At 44.6% G+C, this 21660-nt stretch overlaps 1 protein-coding gene across 9 annotated transcripts in view; it reads right to left on the reverse strand.

Annotated features, from left to right (window-relative positions):
- Positions 1 to 15021, reverse strand: part of TNRC6B (trinucleotide repeat containing adaptor 6B) — a 1174734-nt gene extending 1159713 nt beyond the window's left edge. For 7 of the 9 annotated variants that reach the window (XM_078683372.1, XM_078683380.1, XM_078683362.1 and 4 more), the window contains exon 1: positions 14688 to 14939. Coding sequence is in view for 6 of the 9 variants with exons in the window: in XM_078683380.1 (XP_078539506.1) it covers positions 14688 to 14697 (10 nt within the window). In the remaining 3 variants the exon portion in view is untranslated. Of the gene's footprint in view, positions 1 to 14687 lie in introns of all 9 variants that reach the window. The other 2 variants (XM_078683361.1, XM_078683376.1) reach the window with 2 other exon arrangements.
- Between the last annotated feature and the right edge of the window lie 6639 nt (positions 15022 to 21660).

Here is a 21660-nt window from a genome sequence, read left to right on the forward strand (position 1 = left end):
ATTAAGTGGGGGAGAAAGAAAACAAGCACGGCTGCTACCCTACCTATCCTCCACTGCTTGCAAAGAGAGAGAGCCTGTTGTTTCTCCGTTTGCAGACAGTGAATCTCCAAATAAAAAAAATAAAAATAAAAAGGGCAATACTAGTATTTTTGAACAATCAAACAATCAGGCAATTATTTCGCAACTTGTCGTGATTACACGACCTTACCCGGACCACGTGGACAGTTTCTTGTCTTCCGAATCCAGCGCCCGATCGTCCTCTTTTTCTCGTATTTCTCACGGCACTCCTGATGGTTCCCAGTCAGGACCGTAGATCACTCGAGAGAGGTCTGTTCGGAACTAGTGAAGTTCGGATGATCGGCTGCCAGACGAGGGTCTATTGGGCAAGAGCTCTCCCGATCGTTGCAGTCGTTCACTCTGTCGTCGGGACCTCTCCCACTGGATCCACGAGTCGCTGATGGGCCCCACGCTTGGGACGCCAATTGTAAAAACCTGAGTCGGGTCGGGGACAATCGATATTTGCCCGGCGGTATTGCCTCTGTGACCCTCTAGTTATTTAAATCAATGAAGAGGCAGGCGCTGGAGACTGGAAAGCAGGAAACAAGGTTTTTTATTCTCTCCGGAGGAGAACACAACGAAACGGACAGAAGGTATCGTTCTGAGGTGCTCTAACTGTATTCCTGAGGCCTGGCCTCTTATACACACATTTATGACTTTATTGTAGATTACACATACATGTTAAAGCTTTGATGTACGGAAAAGACATTCTCGGAACTCCCCTTTGGGCCCGTTCCCACACACATTTACAGTTGAAGTCCCCACCCTAGTCACAACAGGTGATGAGCATCGCGCAGCTGGATAATCCGCCGATTCACGGAATGTGGGGGGTTTGATCGGATCTCCTGGGGTGGGGGCTTTGATCAACCCGGGGATTCTTTGATGGGGGGAGCTTTCTATTGTACGGGGAGGGGCAAGGATGGTATCGGCAGAGCTGGGTGTCGGCTTGGGAACGGGGAGGACAAAACGGGCACACGGGGAAAAAGGGGGTTTGCATCTAAGGGCCGGAGATCATGAAAGGAAAACAGGGAGGTGTCGCGCTGGGAACAGGATGAGGGCCTGGGGCAGAGCAGCGCCGAAGAGGGGTTTATGACTCAAGGCAGGTGCAAGCAGGGGGTGGATAGCGTGCAGGCTTAGTGAAGGCGAAGGGCTATGTCAGGGGCCAGCGGCATGCAAAAGGGTTCGTTCCGATCGGGGCATCTTAGAAAATGGCGGGCGCGCACGACAAAAGTGTGGCATCAGGGGAAGAGGCAAGATGGCGCAGATAATGTTCACCAAAACGTACTAATTTTCAACAGGTATTGCCGGATTCAGACATCTCTTTCCACCAGTTATATAACTTGGGGAACATGAGACACATGCAAACATGTAAAATTAAAAATGGCTCCACGCCACCAGATAGCTGTCCTAAATCCTCAGTGTACTTTGCTACTCTTTAACCTTTCTCATAATTTTCCACACAAGTCTGTTTGTCACAGGAGGGGACAGCAGTGACGTACCTTTACTTCAGATTCGATATAATAGGTGTCACTGCCAGCACATCACAGTCTTAGCTATTAGTGTTCATGATGGCTCAAGTTACCACAATACCATAATAAATACAAGCCTCATTATTAAAATATACTTTTACATTCTGAACACAGTCCCAACAGAGTACCCCACCATAGTATGCATGTGCTATGTTTCTAGAATCCTATATGAATGCACGTCTGCCTAGGTTTACACTATCCAGAGGCAAGTAGTAGGGCACTGTTTTGCCCATTGTGGACAGTACCGCTGTAACGCGGATGTATGACACTACAACGCATGCTGTTACAACGCATAGCGCTTTGGGGTGCTGGATAGTGAATAGTTTAATTTACTATTCCAACTCCAGTCCCCGTGGATAGTAGGGAAGGTGTTGGATAGTAATTTAAATCTATTCCCTATCCTAGAGCGCCCCCCAGTGCAATGCGTTGTAATGGTTTTCGTTGTAAAACCTGCGTTGTAATAGCACTGCGTTGTAAAAGTTTTGTTGTAAAGGATGTTTCCCCTGTAACGCATATATGTTCTCATTTTCCACAGTGATACTGTAAAGTTCACATTTGCCAATTTTGGTTAACCTTTTATGGCGTTTACTGCTTTTTCTTTGTGTAGGCGAAACTACACGTTTTTCACTAGCATTCAGTTATCTGCACAGTTTAAAAGAAGAGATATGTTTGCATCAATCCAATCAACTTTATTCGATCTAATTAATAAACCTAGATCATAAAAGTATACACATACAAAATAATCTTTCTTCTAAAAGAGAATTAATAAAATTAGCATTTAAAAAGACCTGTTGTAGCCCTTGCACAATAACCTACAATTTATACAGTACACAATTTAGAAATTAATCTTAATGCTAAAAATTCAATAATTCATCATGCAACAATAATCATCCACCCAGCTAAAAAGTAATTAATAAATATGTAACAGTTAAAAATAATAAGTCTACATTGATATGTTTGTTTAAAAACAATATGTTGTGTTACGCAACAGCTCCTCCTCAGATTAGATCATATTTTAGCTGCTTGCGTCAAAGACAACAGAAGTCATTTCCCTTGACACTTCTGAGTTCTGCTTACTCGTTGCCGTTTGTGTCTTAATAATGCAGTGTTTAATGAGAGGAAGAAAAAAAAGGTATTCACTACAGCCAGTGTGAGGGCAAAACTTTTTATTCTAATTCTGGCTCCCCCTCCACTTCCACTCTAGGCAGTGTGATACTGGGCACGTCGTTCAATCTAACGTAGCTTCAGAGTCTTTTAGCCCCCCCTTACTTACTATTGGTTGCCTTCACGGTCACCCTTGTTTCCTCCTTTCCATTGATGAGTGCATCTTTACACATGCTGGCTTCATTCAGTCTCCATGTTTATTTTCTTCCATGTAGCATGGCCCATGTACAAAAGGCAAATACAATTCTTTCTCTTGTTGCTGCTGGATATACCACGCCACACTTCCCAAAAGTGTAAATATATATATATATATTATATATATATATATATATATATATATATATATATATATATATATATATATATATTCAAAACACAAGAGTTGCCCCCTTGAATGAAGCCGCACAGCCACAGGTAAGTTTCAGCAATTTATTGGAGGTGAAATCAGCAGCCTGCTATTCCCAAACGGTGCCTTCCTGAAGTATGCGCCCAACGCGTTTCGTGCTCCCCGAGCACTTGGTCACGGGCATGCAGTTCAAGAGTCTATTGCCAGCACCTGTATTTGAATGACGTTTGCCCCAGAGGGCGTGGCGGCAGGCACTGCCTGCTGGTACTTGAAGTGCGTGGCATATCTTCCTCAAGTGAGAGTCTCATGAAGTGCAACAGTGAAGAAACATAAAACCCCAGTGGGTTGAAAAACACAGTCCTGAGCCTTGCGGGCTGTTCAGTGTCATTCACCCCCATGCTGGGGTTTTATGTTTCTTCACTGTTGCACTTCATGAGACTCTCACTTGAGGAAGATATGCCACGCACTTCAAGTACCAGCAGGCAGTGCCTGCCGCCACGCCCTCTGGGGCAAACGTCATTCAAATACAGGTGCTGGCAATAGACTCTTGAACTGCATGCCCGTGACCAAGTGCTCGGGGAGCACGAAACGCGTTGGGCGCATACTTCAGGAAGGCACCGTTTGGGAATAGCAGGCTGCTGATTTCACCTCCAATAAATTGCTGAAACTTACCTGTGGCTGTGCGGCTTCATTCAAGGGGGCAACTCTTGTGTTTTGAATATATATATATATATATATATATATATATATATATATATATATATATACACATATACATACATACATACATACATACATACATACATACATACATATACCCCTAGGTGGGATGCACTTACAGGTAGGAAATTATGCCAAAGCAAGGGCCGTGAACAAAGTCCTTTTCGGTTTTCCTGCCTGACGCGTTTCAGGCCAATTCCCTCTTCAGTGGCAGACCATGTGACATGGCGGCATGCGGCAAACACCAGTAAATCCCCACAATAATTGTGCTCAGGTGTACCACCTGAAGCAATGCTTTCTGGGACTAGTGGTTTAGTAAAACCCAAGTGGGTCGCCACTGCCACTCACACTCAAAAAAAGTTTTTAAAAGGATTGCCGATGTTCCTGCAAGCACCCCGCAAATAAAGGGCACCTCTTGTTCCACAGTTAGCTGCCCAAATAAAGTAGCTGTAGACCCGCAACCGAAAAGCACACAAGGGCACACAAGCGCAAACACACACACTAAAGTCGGTGCACAATATTTATTTACTCTCAGAAAACTATGTACATTATTCATTGCACAAGACACAAATCATCAGCTTAAGTGCAGCACACACAGTTCTACAAAGCGGTGGTTAAATACACAAGGCCATAAAATACTGCAGCCATAAATGAGAAGCTATTTGGTTGAATCTATAATGCACTATTCCATAAAATATGGGAAATACTGTTACGCAATGGCAAAGTGAATCAGTAACCCCTCCATGGCTCAATGTTTTGCATTCTACCAGATAAAGGGCATCTTCACTAAAGCTTCTCCAAGCAATCACAATACTCATCTCTAAATTCTGGAACCTTTGGGTAAATATTGTCCTCAAAGAGGCCGGGCACCAATAACCCTCTCCCTCAAGCCCCAATATTGTCAATGTTATCACACACAGGGTGTTTTTTTCCTCTGAGCTTCAAAAGCAAATACACCAACCATACATGCACTTCAAGAAAATGATGTCCATATCAGAGCTACCAAGCCAAGTCACTCCTTTTCTTGGTAGCAATAACTATTCTGCAAAGCCTACTTCACTGTTAATAGGCAACTCTTAAAATGACACATGTAAGGCAATCATCATAGTCTTGAGGAAGGCCTCCACGCCTTCAATCATTGTTTCAATTACATGCTCAATATTTTAGCTCTAATATTCCTAGCACGAGGCATATTTGCTAGTTTTGAGCATTTTGTAGTTTTTGTAAGCATCCCATATAAAAAAAGCTTTTGAGCTTTAGTGCCTCCCGCACACTACTCATTTGTGACCTTCTACCCACTGTATTCGTTTGTAAGCTTCACACACAAACACTGTTTCTGGTGTTCATCACCAACATCTCCTATCTGAGCTTTGCCCACACACCTCATTTTGCATATATATAGGAATGTAGGATCTGCTTCTTATGGTTACCCCTGTTTTGACTAGTCTGGCTTAGATCCTGCTATTCAGGATCCCAGCCTTTCTGCTTTCTCCCTTAAATTGATATATATGTACTTTTGTACAACTCCAGATATCAGTCCCTAGTATATGGTATACATGTACCCAGGGCATAGGTCCCCCAGAGGCCCCTCGTGGGCTAAAGCATGTATTATGCCACTCATGAGAGGCCATGCAAAATGGAACCTCAGGTCTGCTACTGCAGCCTGTGTAAGCTGGTGCTTGCACCACTTACGATATAGCTTCAATAAATATACACTTAAACCTTTATCAGTCACCACTATAGCAGGCCTTAACAGTCCTAAAGGCAGGGTGCTGGGTTTTACGTGAGAGGGTGCTCCTGCATGAGCAGGGCCCCTCTGCAGTCTTCAGAGACCATTCGCCCAGGCTCTACGTGATACTGTCAGACATATAGGTAGAGGTGCATTATAAACTCGCTGTAAATGCTATCTCGAAAACTACTGCAACAAAGTATGCCGTGTTTGGTGTCAAACACCTTGGAATAATACCTCCACACCAGTAACTGGTGTGGGAGTTATGAACCGAGGTTCTGCTGGTACCCAAGTCTACCGGTATCAACTTTCGAGCCTTACAGCACAAAATGGATGCTGCCAGCCACAGACACAAGTCTGCCCTCCAGATGCTGAGCCAGGCTCGCGCAGAGGAAGGTCAGAGAATAGGTATCCTGTCACAGGGAGGTGCGACCACCTCCCAGACAGGATGTAGTGTATTGGGGCTGGGTGGGTGCTCGGTCTCCGTGCCAGAAAGTCTGCACGAGAGGCACATTTGGTGTCCCTGTGTGTGAGAAGGTGGCTTGAGTTATGCTGTCCACTAATTAAAGTGGGCACCCTGTACCAGTCCACACAACCCTTATGATGTACGAGGTCAAAGATAACCTTATTGAAAGCTATCCTAGTGGCAGCTATGGAGAGCAGCCTTCAGGCGTAATCTTGAAAGAATGTAAAGCAGCTTGTTTTACCAGAAGATCACCTCCTAAATGACTAAATGTAAGGAGAACCACACAGTAGTAATATAAAAATATGTGTTTATTAATATAACAGACTACTAGTCTCTAAGCGAGACTAGGGCATAAAGTACACAATACTGAATCAATAGAACATTCGTAAATAGCACAATACACAGGGGCTCCAGGGGAGACCGAACCATATACTAAAACAAGCACTGGCATAGCCAATAGGCCTTGCCTTTGGGACCTTATACTTGTTTAGTCAGAGCTAGTGGCTTTGCCACTGTCTTTAAGGTATGCTGTAGAGCATTGTGGCTAATATGCATCATGTTGCAAAGTTATAATAAAACAACACACAGCCATGCTCTTGGCGGTTAGATCCAAATGTACCAACTATAAATGGGCCATGCCCTGCTGCCTAAAGATCATTTTCATGGGATGTGGCCCATTTCTGACTGCCTACTTACATATACGATAACAGGAGCTGGAGGCAGAGGATGAACCGCAGCCTGCAAACGATTTAATGGTAAAATATAATGTAATTATGCTCATCTCCAAAAGCATGTTCAGAGTCAGGCAACAATTACTTTGTAACTGCAGATGAACAAGGAAGAGGACCGCTGGAGAATTATATAATATTTTAGAAGCGATGCAATGCCAGACTGAAAAAAGATGCACTCAGAACATAGCATCATTTGCATTTGTGCAAGTTTGGCAAGCGCAGTAGTTTGTTGTTGGGTAGCTTTGTGTGTGTGTTTAAAATGTCCAGGAAGCATTCAAAACAAGGAGGCACGTCTGGCGAGTGGTGTGCGATGTGCGCTCGCTGTAAGGGTGCCCTGGTACAATGCGGTTAATGAGCCATGACGATAGAGGAAAGCCAGATGGTGCCTGTGCGCATAACCGTGCTCGTAACCGCACGCTTTAGGCCACACAAAAAGGGTGTGGTCAGCTTTTTGAAGCCCCCTTACTAAAAGTCTTTCCAGAGCATCGCATGCACGCTGCCTCAGGCGAGACTTACAAAATGGTATAACAACGACTTGACTAGACACAATGCCTAGAGCACATAGAATCGCTGGGACCCCAAGGAACCACCCAGAGGAGTGACACAGGGAGTCCACGGAGGACGGCTGTGCAGTGAGGAAACACAGAAGCGTGCTCCGTACAACTCTATGGGAAAGTCGCGGTTACAAATTTAAATTTTAAAGACACTTCTACGAGAACTTCAAGCAAACCCTTTGGAACATAGGAGGTTCTATGGCCAACCCACCAGTAACTCCTTTACTCCAGGGGAGATTCTTCAGTCGTCCAGCGTCGTGCAGGCAGTCTAATTACTTGATTTCTTCTTAGCAGAATCTTGTCCAAGTAAAATCTAAAGGCCTGCAGTCAGGTATCTCACTTTTTTTACCATGGGAAGGGGTTGGAAAGATTCTGTGGACCCTCCTAGGGGAAGGGAATGACAGAGGGGTGGCTACACCCAAGTCCTTTGTCCAGATTCGCGCCAGAGCAGGAGCCAATGGCTCCCAGAACTGGTTTGAGCGGGACTATGCACAGGGACAACAAATGTGCCCCCAGTGCAGACTTTCTGGCACTCTCAGAGTGCACCCACCCAGCCACAATACACTAAACCCTGTCTGGGAGGAAGGTGTGACAGGATGCCTATTGTCATGCCTTCCTCTGCTCGAGCTTGGCTCAGCAGCTGGAGAGCAGAATCGTGTCTGACTGGCAACGTCCATTTTGTGCTACCCAGGTCGAGAAAGCTGGTACCGGGTAGACGGTGACCCACATATGTACCTTTGGAAGGGTGGAATCATACCTCCCACACCAGTTACTGGTGTGGAGGTATGATTCAAAGGTGTTTGACACCAAACACAACATGTTTCTAAGCAGCCGTTTTAAAGTTAGCATTTACTGCAAGGTTATGATGCACTTAAACATATATGTCTGGTTGCATCACAGACAACACCGGAGAATGGTCTCCGAAGGCTGACGAGGAGACCTAAGTTTCATGCACAAAGTAAACAAAACAGAACACTTAACGAGCAGAGGCAGGCCAAAACAAAACAAAAAAAGGAGTGCTCTCAAAGTGTCCTAAATAACCAGAAGAGTAAGAGCACATGTAACAGGGACAGTTATCATCAGAGAATACAGGAGTCCAAAAGGACGGATTACTAAGTGTATGCAGGGCTCGAAAAATCCACTTGCCCGCTCGCATTTGCAAGGCAGATTTAATTAGGGCAAGCAAGTTTTAGGTCCTACTCCCCCTTTCTGGCAAGTAAGAAAACAAATTGACTTTTGACATCGGTCTCTGAAAGCAGAGCAAATGTGACAAGATAGCAAGATTTAAAAGCATATAAATTGCTCACCAAGTGAATGAGTAATAAAAATTCCTTTAAATCTTAACTTGTCACATTTGCTCACAGAGGTAAATTGTATTACAGTTAGGTCAAGTTGATTTTTTTTAATTACTAGACCTGCAGGTCTAGTAACAATTGTTTGATTTTTCGAACCCTGAGTATTCACCAAACAAATCTGGCATTTCCCAAATGACAGTAAGAGAAACCCAATGAAAAAGATGGGCGGAGCTTCAAGCCCATATTGTAGATAAGGCATGTCTCAAAGAGACAGCACACGCACTGCCTACGCGAGACCTTAAAACCACCAGCAGTGAGAAAAATACATAACAGTAAACTAGCAGCCTTTAACCTCTTCCATGATTGATAAGGCCAGGAGCCGTCACGGCATGTGCGCAGGACGGCCCCCAGCAGTCCGAATCTTGCCCACTTAGTAAAACTACTGCGCAGCACGAAAATTTGCACCGCACACAAGGGGTTAAATGAAGTTTGCTGGTGTATTTTCAAATATAGGTGAAAGCAGTTGTCACTTTGAGTCACTTCGCACAGATATGCATAAAATCCCAAAATGGCGCACAGTGAGAATACCCAACATGTGCACGTCCCTTGCATGTCCACACACTCCATATGCACTCTTGAAAACAAAATTCAACAGTTCTCGCTCTTACAAGCTGAGAACGTAGCCAGGAAACCCACTCTCAACCTATATGTGCCTTTCTACCAGTCTAAGACAATTAAAAATTAGACTAAAAATTGGTATCCTTGCTATTCTTTACACCTGATTACGATAGGACCTCGAGATGCTGTTCCTCATAAAACACTGTTACATATGCTCATGTTTTCTTAATGTACTCACACAGACGAGACTGCATTTGAAACCCGACAGGAAAAATGGCAGATCACAAAAGAAGGCATTTAACCTTTTATCATGCTGGAATAAGGACGCTATGCGGATACTTAGCGCCCAGTAGAATTGGAATAAAGGAAATCCTTTGAGGAATTTACCCAACCCTAAGGAAGTCCTGTTGGATGAAACACGTTGGCTGGGCGGATGTACACCTGTTATCTAAACTCCAATAAAGTTGTTCAATATATCTGGATTTGATGGAGCTATGAGACTTATATTTTATAACTGGATATATTATAACTATATGTTCCTTTTCATCTTGTGTGTACTTGTCAGTGTTCTTTAGTCTTACTATAATACTGCAGATATTATTTATCTTTCAATCATCTCATTACTACATACTTTACTGAAATATGCATAATTTCTATGTTCATCATACATACTGTTATTAAAGCATTCTTCCACCCAGCAAAGGGTCTAAATAGCAATTCCAACAGGAAAAAAATCCCTAGCCCCAACTTCAGGAATTTCAAATATAAATCAATATCTGCTGTCCTGTATTTGTTTTTATGTGCACATAAGGTACATATAGTTCACAGTTATTTCACACTATGCAAATGACCAAATGTTTAATAAAGCCTTGGTTATCCATTAAATACAGTGTTTCTGACTATATTAAACAGTCACTGCTTTGCATTCAGACTACAAGAACCCTACATGTACATTTGGTTAAGATACAAATACGCTGTACATGCACGTTCACATTCATATAAAAAATGCAGTAACTCCGCTTTAATTGTGCCATTAGCCAGTTCCCTTTAAAGTTGGGTTTATGTTGATGTTGTGACACCACTTCCTGTGAAGTCATTCACTGTGTTCTTATTAAAAATTGCCTATGGCAATTAGTCTGCCCACTATTTTAATTATCATTAAACGAACTGTGGTTCTGTCACAACACACTTTACAAAAATAGTTTTTTTATCCCCTTATACCGCGGGATTACACTAAATGTTAGCAAAGAGATCTGTCATGCCCCTTCCCCGCTTTCGTTTCTACTCCATTGGGAGCTACTTATGAGCCCTAAGAAGAAGCAATTAATTAGCCATCCTCTCTACTATTTGGATTCCCTTGTGGGACCTTAAAGGTTATACACAGGCTATATTTGTTTCGTCCTGAAGAAGACCCTATTCAGTGTCTTTCAACTTGCACGATAATACAAGGGATGAAAAGTTTAAGCTCATTTAAAAGCGCTAGCCCACCTTGACCATTACAAATAAGGGATATAACCATAGGTCATCCTGAGACTTATATTATGTTCACACGCTCTGTCTATATGTAATTGTCTGTCATGTAAATAATTCATATATCTATTGTATTACGTTGTGGTTAATGTACAATTCACTTAATTTTTTTATGTCTCACTCATTCTGTGTATATGTCCTGTTCTTTGAAATTGTTACATGATATGTCTTGCTTAAGAAAAACATTTGATTCCTTAACATATAAAGTTTAAATGCGATTCAAATAATACGATTAAATGTGTACTTCCTTTTGAAGACAATGTGTTTAGACAGATCTCTTTGCTAACATTCAGTGTAATCCCACTGTTTAAGGGGATACAAAAAATGTTTTGTAAAGTGTGTTGTGGCAGAACCACTGTTCGTTTAATGATATAGTCTCCAGGTTCTCCATGGTACTGGGTAACCCCATTGTTAAACACTATTTTAATTAGGACTTGTGCCTGGCTTTGGCAGCACAATATGAGGGTTGATTCAAGATGTAGGCTTTGTTAATGAGGCAGGCTACAGTCATTCGGATGCATGTAACCAATGAAGGGATTTAATAATGGCTGTAAAGTGCTCACACTTTATAGTAACCAATATAAGCTTTGCAGACTGGCTCCAAAAGACAAAAGATAACAAGATAATGACCATAAGTCTTAATTGAAGGAGAGTATAAAAATTATTTCATGTGCCAAATGGGAGCAACAGAGGGCGACTTTGTAACTGGATTTTGCTGCTTTATTAGTAAAGAAGTTATTATCACCACCCAATTTATGGACATCTGAAGAATGATTTAGCCTTTAGGGATTCTAACATATAACCCAAGAGCTTCACACCAGATATTTGCTGCAAAGCTCTTCGCCATCTTACTCCTACATATAAAACTAAACCTTCTACTGATTCCCTTCACAGCCCTCTCCTACCATGTAGTTTATAAAGCTCTTTATTGTAAGCCTCTCAAATGTTTCTGTAGCCCTGCCCAGTGGGCATTTACTCCTGTTGCTACATACAAATCAGCAATTCCATGACTGAGATAGATTTGTGCAATGTAGAAAAAAAACGTTCAGCCCATGATGTCCTCACCACACACACATTGCGGCAACCAAATAAATACTCTTTAAAATAAGATTGTCTGCACCAGAAAAATAATATCTCTGTACCCAAGACGTCCCCAGAGCAGAAATATGCTTTTAACCGATTACGACAAAGCACAGCAGCAGATCAATGACATCAGGTTGGTCCATAGTGTCACAGTATCACACAGAGGAGCAGAGGATGGACCTCGCTTTAGCCCCTGCTATCATTAACACAAAATAGAGGATTAATGGCGTCACTTTTACCCTTATTAATATCACATAATGTAGCAATGGAAGTTTAGCCAATCTTATAACTGTCACACAACAAGAAAGCGCAAATACTTGGCTACCACCTAACAAGACAAAGTATATCACTTAAACTCCTTTTGTCACTACCTGACAATGTTGCGGAGTAGTAACTCACCTTAGGCCATGAAGTCACAACCACAAGACATGGCAAAGCAACACATCACTTAAACCCATGACCTTACAACTACAAGACACAGCAGGTCAATAACATCATTTTAGACCATAATGCCACCCCTACACATCTCAGTAAAGCAATGGCATCACTTAAGAACATGATGGCAAAACAAGCACAGTGTTAAGAATAATTCTATCATAAGAGGTGCAGTGCAGCCCATGTGGCCTTGTGCTTAAGCCCAGGTCACCACCAAAAGATGTGACACGGCAACAGTGTCACTTTACCAATGATGTCACAACAACAAAACGTGGGAAAGCAATACCACTGAATCAGCTTGTGCAATAGAACAATTATGTCATGTTAAGAAATTATGTCACTGCAAGGAGACCAGACGAATTACATCTGGTGAGTACATTATGTCAAACCCCAACACCTCTGTAAACAAACGACCAGGTCACAAGTTGAGAGTACATGTGGGTAGAGGGCCCCTGCCCACTCTTTTCACAGGGTGGACGCTGTCTACTCGGCCAAGAGGTTGGACCACACAGAAATTTGCTAAACTTGTCCGGGTGAATTTTCCTTCCCCATTAGCCTATCGAATTATGGTTTTAGCTAAATTTATCCTTTTTTAACGGAAACTGTATTTTATAATATTTTGTGTGTATATTGTAGATGTGCTTTTATGGTGTCTTTTTAAGAACCGAATAAAGATTATAAATTGGAAATTGTCCGGGTGTACTTTTCATATACCAGGACACATTCAGCCTGGCCTACACATTGTCTCCTTTCTTTCCGAGCAGCAACGTGCAGGGAGAGGGGTTATCGGATTCCAGCTGGACCCATAACAAAGTCAGAGGTTTAAGGGCCATCAGGCCTCCTTTTTTTGGAGTATCTTGGCTGAGCTATCCGGAGCCTCACACATAAATGCAATGGAAGGGAAACAAAGACACACCTCACGTGTACTTGAGAGGCATGCTTCTGTTCAGTTCCTTTATATAAAAGAGATATGCATGCGCTGTAAAAATGTCAGATTTGTTAGTTTGTCCCAGTATTTGCACAAATAATCTAAATAGCACAATTTTGTTTTATTTCTTTTATAGCGCTTTAGTTCAATTCATCCCAACACAGGGTGTCCGAGCACTTTAAATCACTCAAACATTATACATTGATAATAAATCATGTGTGGATGTATTACATATGCCAGTGAGGGTTACAAGGTGAAGGAGTCACACTTCCTTCATAGGTTGCTGTGCTATAGAAGAATGATTACAACTTATTAACTGTAAGTAACAAAAGGATCTGTGTTAAAAGCAGTAACCCACGTACCCGTTTACACAAAATAAAAATCTGTATTCTGTGTGTTACATAATATACTTGAAGAGGGACATATAACCCTGTATGATTAAAAAAAGGGACTAGACAAAACACAAATCTCCCCAGCAAATACATAACCTTCTGAGTTAGCTTACCATTATTATTCCCTGAGATTTAGTGGAGACACAAAGAGCTCTACAGCAGGTGCCTTAACGCTATAAGATCATTTAAAATTCAGACTTTGCAAACAATTAAGGAGAACAGATTTACTGACTCGTTTCCCCTTGTTGCCAATTTCTTTGTGTCAGGGTTTAAAAAAAGCAATGTATATGTTGAGGCCCAGATTTTACGTCAGGGTTGCATCATTTTTATGAACAACCCCAACACAAAATCTCACTTGTTAAAAATATTGTAATGCGTTTACGATCGACCTCAACATGTGTGTGAGGTCTTATGGTCCGATGTCATGGGTTGTGTTGCCACTTCCTGTAAAATGCTACGTGTGATGTCACGCATTGTGAGGTCACGTGCCATGTCACTTGCATATTGTCCAACTTGGTTAGGCCCCCCTCACACTTCTTTTTTTAGGACTTGTGCCCTGCACACGACGTAACTCCAATCACTTGAGGCAATACAGGCCGACTAAGCTACGAATCACTCACACGAAAGAATGAAATGGTATTTGTCAACATCAGCCCATACATCAACGCTCCCTTTTCCTGGTTTCCTCGCCATCATCACTGACAGCGTTCCTGTGGGGGTGGCTCACCTGCACCAACACTCCCATCACCAGGATACACTCGCCAGTCTTCACACTGCCTTGGAAACAGCAAACCAAAAGCAAGAAGAGTGGGCGGGTCTACCTTTTACCTCCACGTTAAAGGATCCAGTGGGCTCGCTCACCCAAGATTTGCACCAGTGACAAAAGCCGAACCTGCTACTTCACGCTGGGAGTGGAGGGGGCGTGGAGTCTGGTTTCAGCGGTCGCAGCAATCACCTCACGTCTACGACTACAACTAAACGCAGGGGTAGAAACCACTCAAGACAGTACACACCCCTCTGCCCAGGGGTAGCGTCACCTGTCTCTTTCGACTGATAGCCACACTCAATTTACCACATACGCTAGCGCAGGATAGCAGGGGCTGTACATACCGTGACGCATGCGGTTGTAGGGGCTCTCCTCCTCACGGTCGGCTCCCCTATCCGTCGATAATACGGACCCCTGCAGGTAAAATCCCCGACGCTCGTTTTCCACCTCCGGGGATTTTTCGGTGGCTGTGTTTTTTTATTATTTATTTTCCGCCCCTCCAACCTCCGCCACAACACCGCGGCGCCCCCTCGAGTGAGCACGGAATCCTATTGGACAACAGACTCGTCCGTCTCCTCCGTCGCCGGCTGACATTCGTCAGTTTCGGAGTCACTCAGAAGAAAATATACGGCGAGCCCACCCTCCCTGCGTAGATGGCAGGGCTAGTCTGTCCTCATTGCCGCTGATTGGACGTGTAATCTGTCTGTCCCCGCCTTTCAGAGCGCGTATTCGCCGCCGTGAGGGTTTCCTGTCAAGAAGCAAGTGTTGGTGACGCCTTCTCCCAAACTAGAGAAGGAAGGACATTCCCGCCAATGGGCTACACCGTGTGCAAAGTTGTTGGGCGATGACGTCACTGGGATACAGGCAAATGGGTCTTCAGAGCTGCGGCTCAAGCCTCGATATCAGAAAAACTCTTTTCCTCAAAACTACGTGACCTAGTTTGCAATGTTTACGGAAGACAGCTTACGTGTTATCGTCTGTATTTGTTGCCTATTGGACGAGGGAGGTAGTAGCCCATGACTGCTAGCACAATGGGTGTTATTGGACAAAATGACGGACCTGAAATATCTTCTGCACGCTGATTGGTTAAGCGTGATCACTACTTTGGGCTTGAAAGTTTTGGATTCTGTGACAGGACTGGAGTTTTAAGATTATGCATTGTTCTCTTTGCTTTATCACTACAGATGGGCCCGCATAAAAAAATAAAATACCACAGTCTCAGTAGAGTGTTATGCCTACATTGTTAGTATTTTGTGGTAGTATTTATTTTGTGTAGTGCTTCACAGTAATTATTCATGGTGTGTTTTATCTGCTTCTTGTTATTATTTGTAATATGCCCGTGATCGGCATTCTAGAAATTGCCTTTGTGTGAGTGTTTCAGGCAACGGCTCCTTCGTGGCAGTTTCTGCGGGACTCTCTTGACGGAGGCTGCTGTCCTGTGCCCTCCTTTTACTTTCAAGAATAAACTTCGTTTAAACCAACGTCTTGAACTGGATATCCCTTTCTCAACATAGAGAAACAACAAAAACCCAGAGTTCTAACTTAAACTACAAGTAGCATTAATAGTTTGTCTTGTAACCAGTCGGAGCTTAGGCTGCTTTACAAACAGGCTGAGCAACGTAAGCATTGCCTTATTTATAAGTACCTAATTTATTTTTCCTCATAACTGTATCAATCTAATACTGTTGTTAATTTAGTTACATTATTCTTATTTTGTTTCCCACGAAGTACTAAATTATATCTACTGTGTGGACCTTGGTGTTATGTGTTGGGCATGTTCTCCCTGTATTTTAGCACTGTTATGAACTTGTACTGTGTGCATCCCAGCCCTCTTATTTGCATGCTGTTGACTGCCTCTTTGCTGGCTGGAGGTTGTGCTTCACGGACCCTTGTTTCCGGATTTCTGTTCTCTACCCCACTGCTCGCCGGACCCGCTCCGCGGGTCCCGCTTCGCTGGAGAAGTCGTCGGGGAACTTGTGCTGCAGCTGTGTTGCCTGAGGAGTGTTGGGGCATTTGAGCAGGGCTGCGAGCGTTTCCGCAGGGACTCCATCTCCCAGGAGTCCCTGCCTGGCCAATTGACATCACCTGCAAAAAACACAGTTGATGGACAGAATGTAGAACAATGTCATACATTCACCCCAGTACAAGGATCTGGGCCTAAATCCATAGTTTTTTTGCACTCCACACCACCCTGGGTTAGACACTGGCTATATGCAAATCAGCTCTGACCCTGTGCCTCATGGGAACAGTCCAGTCCAAACTACCAAGCCATGTCTTTCCCAGACCGGAATCAAGCATCCAAGGACCGGTTTCTGGCTATCAGCCTTCATCAGCCTGGATAGCTTGACTCCAGTGGTGTGGAGAGCCTGGGTTGGACAGAATGTAGAACAATGTCATACATTCACCCCAGTACAAGGATCTGGGCCTAAATCCATCGTTTTTTTGCACTCCACACCACCCTGGGTTAGACACTGGCTAAATGCAAATCAGCTCTGACCCTGTGCCTCATGGGAACAGTCCAGTCCAAACTACCAAGCCATGTCTTTCCCAGACCGGAATCAAGCATCCAATGACCGGTTTCTGGCTATCAGCCTTCATCAGCCTGGATAGCTTGACTCCAGTGGTGTGAAGAGCCTGGGACTCACGTCTGAGCATACCCAGCCCAGCTTTTGTCACCCCGAGTGGGACGGGTATGCTCAGACGTGAGTCCCGTGCTCTCCATGCCACTGGAATCAAGCTATCCAGGCTGATGAGGGCTGAAAGCCCGAAACCGGTCCTTGGATGCTTGTTTCCAGTCCAGGGAGGACCTGGCTTGGCAGTTCGGGCTGGACTGTTCCCATGGGGCACAGGGTCAAGACTGATTTGCATATGGCTGGGTTCAAACTGGAAAGGCATGGTGAGCAAAAAAACGATGGATTTAGGCCCAGATCTCTGTACTGGGGTGAATGTATGACACTGTTCTGCATTCTGTCCATCACCTGTTGTTTTTGCTTTTGTCACCCCGAGTGGGACGGGTATGCTCAGACGTGAGTCCCGTGCTCTCCATGCCACTGGAATCAAGCTATCCAGGCTGATGAGGGCTGAAAGCCCGAAACCGGTCCTTGGATGCTTGTTTCCAGTCCAGGGAGGACCTGGCTTGGCAGTTTGGGCTGGACTGTTCCCATGGGGCACAGGGTCAAGACTGATTTGCATATGACTGGGTTCAAACTGGAAAGGCATGGTGAGCAAAAAAACGATGGATTTAGGCCCAGATCTCTGTACTGGGGTGAATGTATGACATTGTTCTGCATTCTGTCCATCACCTGTTGTTGTTTTTGCTTTTGTCACCCCGAGTGGGACGGGTATGCTCAGACGTGAGTCCCGTGCTCTCCATGCCACTGGAATCAAGCTATCCAGGCTGATGAGGGCTGAAAGCCCGAAACCGGTCCTTGGATGCTTGTTTCCAGTCCAGGGAGAACCTGGCTTGGCAGTTCGGGCTGGACTGTTCCCATGGGGCACAGGGTCAAGACTGATTTGCATATGGCTGGGTTCAAACTGGAAAGGCATGGTGAGCAAAAAAACGATGGATTTAGGCCCAAATCTCTGTACTGGGGTGAATGTATGACATTGTTCTGCATTCTGTCCATCACCTGTTCTTTTTGCAATTGACATCACCTGGCCCGCTCTCCCTGCTAGCCCCGCCCCCTGCGCACAGATTGTGTTAAAGAGACTCCCTGCCTTTCATCTGTGGGACCCTTTGCTGGCTGGAGGTTTTGCTTCACGGACCCTTGTTTCTGGACTTCTGTTCTCTACCCCACTGCTCACCGGACCCGCTTCGCGGGTCCCGCTTCGCTGGAGAAGTCGTCGGGGAACTTGTGCTGCAGCTGTGTTGCCTGAGGAGTGTTGGGGCATTTGAGCAGGGCTGCGAGCGTTTCCGCAGGGACTCCATCTCCCAGGAGTCCCTGCCTGGCCAATTGACATCACCTGGCCCGCTCTCCCTGCTAGCCCCTCCCCCTGCGCGTCATACTTATCCTATAATAGTGGTGCCTACCTCCGCTGCGCGGGAGCGTCCCGGGACAAAGGCGGGACCGTCTGTGGCCGTCGGAGGCTGGAGGAGACTGGACTGGGCCAAGGCTCTTGGCTCCTCTTCTGAGACTGTGGTAGCTTTATTATCATTTGTTGTGCAAGTGTTCCTTTCTCGTACTGGGTTCAACGTTAGTTGGGGATATTTTGAGTTGTTTAGCTGCCATTCTAGTGAAACTTTTATGAGAGTCTAGTGTTCACGGTTCTCGCTGTTTCCCCTCCTTACCCTGGTGAGGAGCATGGAGTGCCGCGAAACTAGAAGTATGGCAGCGGCGGGTAGTAAAAAATTGACAGGCACCTTAGACGATTTTATTGTGCGCACCAACTCGTTAATCGACCAAGGTATTGTACTTATGGAAAGAAGTGTTTCCCAGGATTTGTCTTTTGCCCAAAGATAGTCTTTGGGTCTCATTGGTTCTGCCCGCACCCCTGATACTTCATCCCATGTACCCAATCCTGTGCAGGTCCTTGCTGATATTCACAATGTGCATTGTAGTCAGTCAGGCTCGCGAGTACCATCACCCCTTAATCCCCAGGATCAGGCTCAAAACCTCACAGGGATTAGTTCGGACATTAACCAGGCATATCATCAGGCAGACACCCAGGTAGTGACTGTAGACGAACAAAAGAGGGGTAGACGGGAGGGGGCAATCCCTAAACGCAAGCTCCCAAACACTAACATCATTGGAGCTAAGAAAGCCTGTGTTACCAGGGCCGGGAATACTAGTATTGAATCGATTGAGAGGGGTGGACTGGTAGAGCTGAGAGATCCTGGCAATGAAGTCATTAGTCAGAAAACCGGGACGGTAGTAGCCCCGGCTGAGGTCGCCAGTTTACCCCTGAACATCATCGATGATACCATCTTGGATAACTCCCTAGCTGACATCCTTGAGGATAGCATTATAGCCAATAGGGCGAGGGTTGACTTATCAGGGGTGGCTAACGGGGAGGAGGAGCCTATAGGCTGCATTATAACCAAAATCGTTAAAACCCTACTTGCACCCCTTGAAGCTAGGCTCCTTGGCATTGAAAAAGTGCTTCATGACATACACAAGGATATAAGGTTTCATGATAGCAACTTTTCCAATAGGATTTCCAATACCACTATTGAAGCCAGTAAATCAAGGCCGGCGGCTAAGAGTACAATAGTGACAAAAAACAAGATGCCCAAAAAATCGGTAATAAATCCCCCCAACCATGTGATTAATAAAGAGAGCACCCAAACCCCCACATTAAATAAGCCCTCTGATCAAGCCAACGTAAAAGGCCCCGCTATCCCTACCTTAAAACCCGCCCCAGACCCCCATCAAAATAACATTACACGGCGAAATATCCATCTACCACCCGATGCTTGTCCTTATGTGATTATTTTGACGGGGGCAACGGAACTGGTCTCCCCAAACACAGAAAACTTCCACGCGCTCAAAAATAAGGTTTGCCACTGGTTGGCTAATAATTATCCTTTACCCCCAAACCTTTGTGGCAATATCTTAATGGTTGAGAGAACGCCCTGGGTAGGACAAAATAGGAAAAGAATACAGGGGGATTGCATAGTAGTGACCTTTGAGGATCCCCGTATTGCGGAATATATTTGTCGGGGGAACCCTCGTAGCAACAATGATACTTTGGTCACGGCCAGGCCCCTGTCCTATTTTTACATGCCCAACGACCAACGGGATAACAGATGGAGTTGGCTCAAAGACTCAAATCATCATAGAGGAGCTATGAGACAAGAGGTGCCCAGGGAAATGAATCCTTATAGTTGGGGTAGGGGTGGTGAGGAGGGGTGGAATCTGGTTCAGAGAAGAGGAGGTAGACAGAACAATGAGAATAGACATCATGTAGACAGTTTTAGGGCTAATGGTATGTTTTCTGGTCAACCTCACACCTATGCCCAGGCTCGTCATCCACTAGATAATTTTGGTAACATCCCAACGACAAATCAGTATGACTGTCTGTCCGATCTGGGTTGGGTGGATTGACAACAGGCGGGTAAAGTGTTTGGATATGATAAAGGAAATAGTACCAATCCTGCCTCACCCATAATAATGGTCCCGAAGACCGGGGTCTTAAGTGTGGACACCAGGGAACCTGTTCCCACTGTCCATGAGCTGGGTAAAGGTAGGGACCTAGTATCTAGTTCAAACACTCAACTGGAGGGTATGGATGCACCTAGAGATAATAGATTTATAAAGGTAGGAACATGGAACATCGCCGGGCTAAGGAACAAAGTCGATGACCCCATATAGAGGGAATCTATAGGGACCATAGACGTCATTGCCCTGCAAGAGACGTGGGATACAAAGAACATACTCACCGTGGATGGATACACTACCTATTTTCTCCCCGCAGTCACCACCACTAGAGGAAGAGCGAGGGGGGGACTGGTAACTTTGGTGGCAGCTAATATTTCAGGCATACACACGGCGATTGCCTCAGGGTCCCCATATTGTTTGGTAGTCAAAATTGCACGGAAAGGGGCATATGATGTTTTAATCATTAACTTTTATAATTCTTTTGACAGAGCCACCTCAACTAGCAACCTGACAGCGTTACATTCTTTTCTAACAGGATATAAGGAGCTGTCGGAAAAAGAATGCCACATAATATTATTAGGGGACTTCAATATTCATAGATGCCCAGATAAATGTTTGCCCAATGATCTTTCTGCCCCTATTGAACAGAGCGAAGCTCATTTTGAGCACACAGAGCAGGGAATCTTACTGGAATACATTTTGGCTGAAAATGGTTTAATGTTACCCATGGGGGATGAGGTGGACATACCAACTTTTAAAGGAAATGGTACTGGGTCAACTATTGATTTTATCTTCACAAGTTTAACGCTAGGTAGTTACATTGTAGACTATTCTCCGGTCTGGTCTCATTTTAGCGATCAGAACCCTGTCACTTTATGTGTTAGAGGTGTCCTTAGTAGATCTGAGACACAACCGAACAGGGTTGACAAACAAGACATTCACGCAACAGACCAGGCTCGCAGAATTAAATGGGGCAAAAGTGTTCCCGAGGATTTCCAAGGTAACCTCTCCAATAGCAGAGGAGAGGAGCTGCAGATATGCATGGATAAGGAAGCTGGGGACATTGAGGTAGCGGAGGCATACCAAAAGGTTTGTCACCAGATCATGTCTGACCTAACATACCCTGGCAAAAGCAAGGATTTAGGGTCAGTTGGCTGGTTCAATCATAACTGTTCAGCAGCCAACCGTAATTTAAAGGAGGCCTTGAAATGTAAGCCCA

The sequence above is a fragment of the Lissotriton helveticus genome, chromosome 1_1, assembly GCF_964261635.1.
Source record: "Lissotriton helveticus chromosome 1_1, aLisHel1.1, whole genome shotgun sequence".
In the NCBI taxonomy this organism is placed as follows: domain Eukaryota; kingdom Metazoa; phylum Chordata; class Amphibia; order Caudata; family Salamandridae; genus Lissotriton; species Lissotriton helveticus.